The 7,197-nt window shown below is 58.6% G+C and overlaps 2 protein-coding genes across 2 annotated transcripts; both read left to right on the forward strand.

The window, feature by feature from the left end:
* Window positions 1-169: 169 nt before the first annotated feature.
* Window positions 170-3,552, forward strand: LOC128948924 (zinc finger protein 239-like). Its single transcript, XM_054293681.1, has 3 exons — window positions 170-197; window positions 321-358; window positions 2,722-3,552. Exons 1-3 carry the CDS (start codon window positions 170-172, stop codon window positions 3,550-3,552), a joined length of 897 nt encoding a protein of 298 aa, XP_054149656.1.
* Window positions 3,553-5,177: 1,625 nt separating this feature from the next.
* Window positions 5,178-6,478, forward strand: LOC128948925 (zinc finger protein 3-like). Its single transcript, XM_054293683.1, has 3 exons — window positions 5,178-5,219; window positions 5,653-6,147; window positions 6,431-6,478. Exons 1-3 carry the CDS (start codon window positions 5,178-5,180, stop codon window positions 6,476-6,478), a joined length of 585 nt encoding a protein of 194 aa, XP_054149658.1.
* The last annotated feature ends 719 nt before the right edge of the window (window positions 6,479-7,197 follow it).

Genomic DNA, 7,197 nt, shown 5'->3' on the forward strand with positions numbered 1-7,197 from the left:
GAGGTTGGAATGTCCTCGGGGAAATCTGGGGAAGTTCTTCGGGGTTTGGGGGAGTACTGGGGAGTTTTTGGCTTTCCATCCCTTTCCGTGAGGAGGGACTGAAGAGGACGAGGGAGGGAAGAGAAGGAGGTGGGGAAAGAGAGGAAGAGGAGGGAGGGAAAGGGGAGAGATGGGAGAGGAGGAGGAGGTGTGGTCGGGTAAAAGGAGGAGGGGGGATGGAAGAGGAGGAGCGGGAGGAAGAGGAAGAGGAAGAGGAGGGACAAAGGCGGATCAAGGCTGAGCGGACGGATCCCCGCGGTCGACCCTGCCTGAATTCGCAGCCCCCACCTGTGGGATCATCGCCCCCCGCATCGCGCCGGTGAGCAAGGAGGGTGAGGCCCGGCCCTGATATCCCGGGGGGTCCCTGGGTTGGGTTTCTGGGGGGATGTTTGGAGAATGAAGAAGTCCAAGGCTGAGCGGAAAAGGCCCCTCGGGGGGACATCGGGGGGTGGCGGTGCCGTCCTGCCGGGGACGCCCCGGGGGGATCTCGTTGCCCTCGGCTGTGGCACGGAGGCAAATCGCATGGTGTCCTTGTCCTTCCTCGCCCAGAGCAGGAGCTGAGCATGGAGAGCAGGGAGGAGAAATGCCCGCGGCAGGAGCTGGTGGAAGAGGCCGTTTTGAGCGGCTCCACGGCGCAGGGAGGCAACGGGGAGGAAAAGGCGCGGAGATGCCGCACGAGGAGGGGCTGCAAAGGCAGCTGGCGGGGATGTGAGGGGGAAAGAGGCGGCCTGGGCCGGGAAGGCTGCCGGAGATGGAGCCAGAGCTCGGAGCTGGTGCTCCGTGAGCAGCTCCGTGATGGGGAGAAGCCCCACACGTGCGGGGAGTGTGGGAAGAGCTTCAGGTGGAACTGCGAACTGATCGAACACCAGAGGATCCGCACTGGGGAGAAGCCCTACGAGTGTGGGGAGTGTGGGAAGAGCTTCAGATGGAGGTCGGATCTGATCAGCCACCAAAGGACCCACACTGTGGAACGGCCCTACGAGTGTGGGCAATGTGGGAAGAGTTTCATTCGGAGCTCCCACCTGCTCGAGCACCAGAGGGTCCACACTGGGGAGAGGCCCTACGAGTGTTCTGTGTGTCGGAAGGGGTTTATGATTAGCTCCCATCTCATCGAGCACTACTGGAGTCACAGAGAGGATAGACCCTTCCAATGCCCTGAGTGTGGGAAGGCATTCAAGCGCAACTGCAACCTCATCAAACACCGGCGCATCCACACTGGGGAGAGGCCCTACGAGTGTGATAAATGCAGGAAGAGGTTTCGGACCAGCTCTCAGCTCCTCGAGCACTATCGGATTCACTCAGAGGAGAGGCCCTTCCGCTGCCCCGACTGTGGGAAGGGATTCAAGCAGAACTCCACCCTCGTCACCCACCGGCGCATCCACACAGGGGAGAGGCCCTACGAGTGTCCCCAGTGTGGGAAGAGCTTCTCCACCAGCTCTAACTTGACCCGACACCAACGGAGGCACCACTAAGGGGAGCCCTGCGAGTGCCCCGAGTGCGGGAAGAGCTTCGTGCGCTGCTCCAGCTCCATCCCCCACTGGAGGAGGCCCCCTTGGGCACAACCCTGGTCACTCACATTCCCTGTGATCCATGCTGGGAACACACCTGGCTGCGTCTCCTTTTAATTTCACCCTAATTATTTTCTCTTCTCCATCTCTTTGCACTCCAAAAGCCAAGGGAGATGGATCTGTCACCTCAGAACTACTCAAATCCCAGTGAAAACAGCTCAGTCTTACCCGAGAATGCTCAATCCCTCCCGAAAAAGACTGCATGCCATACGAAATTTACTCGATTCCTCAGCCGCCAGGCTGAGATGGGGTTGGGAGGTGATTGACAGTAGTGGGAAGTCAATTAGAGTGCTGGGATGGGGATTGTGTGGGGCTGGGTGTGTGGGGTGTATTTGAGTGCAAATAAAACTTCGAGACTTACTGATTTCTGTCCCGTTCATGTTTAGTCCGTTGCAGTTCTGTTTGCAGAGTGCCGCCTCCCAGAGCGTCCCCTCACAGTTGCCGCCCTTGGCCTGAGCCCGCCCCTTTCCCCTCACGGTTCCCGCCCTTTCCCTGCCCCCTTTCCCCTCACGGTTCCCGCCCTTTCCCTGCCCCCTTTCCCCTCACGGTTCCAGCCGGTTTGGGGAGAGGAGCAGGGAAAGCGGAGATTGAAGAGGAGGGATGAAGGCGGAGAGAGAGCAGCGATGGGAGGAGAAGAAGAAGGTGGGGTCAGGGAGCAGGAGGAGGAGAAGGGATGGAAGGGGCGGGATGGAAGAGGAGAAGGAGGCGGAGATAAGGCTGAGGAGCGGGATGGGGAAAGGAAGAGGAGGAGCGGGAGGAAGAGGAAGAGGAAGAGGAGGGACAAAGGCGGATCAAGGCTGAGCGGACGGATCCCCGCGGTCGACCCTGCCTGAATTCGCAGCCCCCACCTGTGGGATCATCGCCCCCGCATCGCGCCGGTGAGCAGGGAGGGGGAGCCCGGCCCTGATATCCCGGGAGGTCCCTGGGTTGGGTTTTTGGGGGGATGTTTGGAGAATGAAGAAGTCCAAGGCTGAGCGGAAAAGGCCCCTCGGGGGACATCGTGGGGTGGCGGTGCCGTCCTGCCGGGGACGCCCCGGGGGGATGTCGTTGCCCTCGGCTGTGGCACGGAGGCAAATCGCATGGTGTCCTTGTCCTTCCTCGCCCAGAGCAGGAGCTGAGCATGGAGAGCAGGGAGGAGAAATGCCCGCGGCAGGAGCTGGTGGAAGAGGCCGTTTTGAGCGGCTCCACGGCGCAGGGAGGCAACGGGGAGGAAAAGGCGCGGAGATGCCGCACGAGGAGGGGCTGCAAAGGCAGCTGGCGGGGATGTGAGGGGGAAGGAGCCGGCCTGGGCCGGGAAGGCGGCCGGAGATGGAGCCAGAGCTCGGAGCTGGTGCTCCGTGAGCAGCTCCGTGATGGGGAGAAGCCCCACACGTGCGGGGAGTGTGGGAAGAGCTTCAGGTGGAACTGCGAACTGATCGTGCACCAGAGGATTCACACTGGGGAGAGGCCCTACGAGTGTGGGGAGTGTGGGAAGAGCTTCAGCAGGAACTCCAACCTGATCAGGCACCAGAAGACTCACACTGGGGAGAGGCCCTACAAGTGTTCCAAGTGTGGGAAGACGTTTCAGTGCAGTTCTGATCTCCTCCAGCACTATTGGATTCACAGAGAGGAGAGGCCCTTCCAATGCCCCGACTGTGGGAAAGGATTCAAGCAAAACTCCACCCTCGTCACCCACCGGCTCATCCACACAGGGGAGAGGCCCTACGAGTGTGATAAATGCAGGAAGAGGTTTCGGACCAGCTCTCATCTCCTCCAGCACTATCGGATTCACACGGAGGAGAGGCCGTTCCGCTGCCCCGACTGTGGGAAGGGATTCAAGTACAACTCCCACCTCGTCACCCACCGGCGCATCCACACAGGGGAGAGGCCCTACGAGTGTCCCCAGTGTGGGAAGAGCTTCTCCAGCAGCTCTAACTTGACCCAACACCAACGGACGCACCGGTGAGTGAAGCCCTATGAGAGCCCCGAGTGCGGGCAGAGCTTCGTGCGCTGCTCCAGCTCCATCCCCCACCGGAGGAGGCACTTTGGGCACAGCCCTGGTCACTCACATTCCCTGAGATCCATGTTGGCAACACACCTGGCTGCTTCTCCATTTAATATCACATTAATTTTTTTCTCTTCTCGATCTCTTTGCACTCCAGAAGCCAAGAGAGATGAATCTGTCACCTCAAAACGACTCAAATCCCAGTGAAAACAGCTCAGTCTTGCCCCAGAATGCTCAATCCCTCCTGAGAAAAACTCCATGCCGTACGAATTTTCCTCGATTCTACAGCCAGCCTGTGATTGACAGTAGTGGGATCTCAATTAGAGCGGTGGGGTGGGGATTGTGTGGGGCTGGGCGTGTGGGGTGTATTTGATAGCAAATAAAACTCTCAGAGTTACAGATTTCTCTCCCGTTCATGTTCAGTCCGTTGCAGTTCTGTTTGCACAATGCCGCCTGCTCAGCTCATTGTGTTCGTGTCCCCTTTTCTCTCCTGCCTCTCTTTGCCTTCTCTGTTTCTCTCTCAGTGTCTCCCTTGACCCTGGAACCACCAGAGACCCTGCCCTGATTTAATTGACCCATTGCATGATTTAATTGATCCTGCCCTGATTTCATTGACCCCTCCCCTGATTTCATTGACCCTTTGCCTGATTTAATTGACCCCTCCCCTGATTTAATTGACCCCTCTGTCCCCACCGACCCTCCCCTGATTGTTTTTTATTCCATTTCCCGATTTTTATTTTAATTCCCAGTCCCAGGAGCTGAAGTCCTGAGGGCTGGCAGGGAAATGTCTCTGTAGGATTTTGCTCCATTTGCCTTCAAGGTCGGGAACATCTTTTCCTGGCTGGGAGCTGGAATTCCAGACTTTTGGAATGTATGCAGGGCAATAAGGACTGGGATTAGATATGGAGTGAGATCAATTAGGGACTGGGATTAAATATGGACTGGGATCAAATGTGGACTGGGATCAAATAGATTGGGATAGATTGGGATCAAATATTGACTAAGATCAAATATGGACTTTGATACACTATGGACTGGGATCTAATACTGACAAGGATTAAATATGGACTGGGATCAGAGCAGGACTGGGATCAAATATGGAACTGGTGTAAACTATGGACTGGGATCAAATATGGACCGGGACCATCCCGACAGGGGCGGCTGCACCGGAACCGAGCGAACCGAGGCCGTCCCGTCCCGCCCAGTCCCTCCCCGTTCCTCCCAGTTCCCTCCCAGTCCCTCTCAGTTCCCTCCCCGTTCCTCCCAGTTCCCTCCCAGTTACCTCCCAGTTCCTCCCAGTCCCTCCCAGTTCCCTCCCAAAACTCCTCGGAGCCATCGCGGAGCTCCCGATCCCGATCTCGAATCCCGGTTTCAGTCTCGGTTCCGGTCCCGATCGCGGTCCCGGTTCGAGTCTCGGTCCCGATCCCAAATCCCGATCCCGGATCCCGATCTTGATGCCGTTCCTGGTTCGATCCGGTTCGGTTCGGTTCGATCCGGTTCGATTCAGTCCGGTTCGGTTCGGTCCGGTTCGGTCCGGTTCGATTCATCCGGTTCGGTCCGGTTCGGTTCGGTTCACGGCACCGAGGATGAAGATCGCGATCTTCGGAGCCACCGGCAGAACCGGGCGGGTAACGCTGGGGCTGGCGGTGGAGCAGGGCACGGGACACCCCAAAACGGGCACTGCGATCCCGAAATTTGGAGAAATTTGCGACCCAAAATCTGGGAATGGAGGGACCCCAAAAATGGACACAGGCAGCCCAAAAATCGGTACGGGGAACCTTAAATTTGTGAGAGCTTTGGGGAACTTGGGACCCCAAAAAATGGGAATGGAGGGACCACAAAAATGGGCAAGGGGCACCCCAAAAACGGGCACGGGCTCCCCAAAGATGGACACTGGCACCCCAACATTTGGGGGAGTTTGGGGGAATTTAGGACCCCAAAAACCGGGAACAGTGGGACTTGGAGCTGCTGCTCCGTGAGCAGCTCCGTGATGGGGAGAAGACCCACACGTGCGGGGAGTGTGGGAAGAGCTTCAGGTGGAACAGCGACCTGATCAGGCACCAGAGGATCCACACTGGGGAGAGGCCCTATGACTGTGGGGAGTGTGGGCAGAGCTTCAGATGGAGATCGGACCTGATCGAACACCAGAGGATCCACACTGGGGAGAAGCCCTACGAGTGTGGGGAGTGTGGGAAGAGCTTCAGCAGGAACTCCAACCTGATCAGGCACCAGAAGACTCACACTGGGGAGAGGCCCTACAAGTGTTCCAAGTGTGGGAAGACGTTTCAGTGCAGTTCTGATCTCCTCAAGCACTATTGGATTCACAGAGAGGAGAGGCCCTTCCAATGCCCCGACTGTGGGAAAGGATTCAAGCAAAACTCCACCCTCGTCACCCACCGGCGCATCCACACAGGGGAGAGGCCCTACGAGTGTGATAAATGCAGGAAGAGGTTTCGGACCAGCTCTGATCTCCTCCTGCACTATCGGATTCACTCAGAGGAGAGGCCCTTCCGCTGCCCCGACTGTGGGAAGGGATTCAAGTACAACTCCACCCTTGTTACCCACCAGCGCATCCACACTGGGGAGAGGCCCTACGAGTGTCCCCAGTGTGGGAAGAGCTTCTCCAGCAGCTCTCACTTGACCCGACAGCAACGAAAGCACCACGAAGTGAAGCCCTGCGAGTGCCCCGAGTGCGGGCAGAGCTTCGTGCGCTGCTCAACCTCACGGATGTGGATTGTTATGCGCTGGCTGAGCAACATGTATTTGACAGCAAAAAAAACTCTGAGAGGTACAACTTTCTTTCCCGTTCATGTTCAGACCGTTGCAATTCCGTTCGCAGAGTGCCGCCTCCCAGAGCGTCCCCTCACAGTTGCGGCCCTTGGCCTGAGCCCGCCCCTTTCCCCTCACGGTTCCGCCCTTTCCCTGCCCCCTTTCCCCTCACGGTTCCCGCCCTTTCCCCGCCCCCTTTCCCCTCACGGTTCCCGCCCTTTCCCTGCCCTTTTCCCCTCGCCGTTCCAGCCGGTTTGGGCAGAGGAGCAGGGCTAGGGGAGATGGAAGAGGAGGGATGAAGGCGGAGAGAGAGCAGCGATGGGAGGAGAAGAAGAAGGTGGGGTCAGGGAGCAGGAGGAGGAGAAGGGATGGAAGCGGCGAGATGGAAGAGGAGAAGGAGGCGGAGTTAAGGCTGAGGAGCGGGAGGGGGAAAGGAAAAGGAGGAGCGGGAGGAAGAGGAAGAGGAAGAGGAGGGACAAAGGCGGATCAAGGCTGAGCGGACGGATCCACGCGGTCGACCCTGCCTGAATTCGCAGCCCCCACCTGTGGGATCATCGCCCCCGCATCGCGCCGGTGAGCAGGGAGGGTGAGGCCCGGCCCTGATATCCCGGGGGATCCCTGGGTTGGGTTTTTGGGTGGATGTTTGGAGAATGAAGAAGTCCAAGGCTGAGCGGAAAAGGCCCCTCGGGGGGACATCGTGGGGTGGCGGTGCCGTCCTGCCGGGGACGCCCTGGGGCGATCTCGTTGCCCTTGGCTGTGGCACGGAGGCAAATCGCATGGTGTCCTTGTCCTTCCTCGCCCAGAGCAGGAGCTGAGCATGGAGAGCAGGGAGGAGAA

Source organism: Melozone crissalis, unplaced genomic scaffold (assembly GCF_028551555.1).
Source record: "Melozone crissalis strain CALT ecotype California unplaced genomic scaffold, PUWL_Pcris_2 ptg000177l_1, whole genome shotgun sequence".
NCBI lineage: Eukaryota > Metazoa > Chordata > Aves > Passeriformes > Passerellidae > Melozone > Melozone crissalis.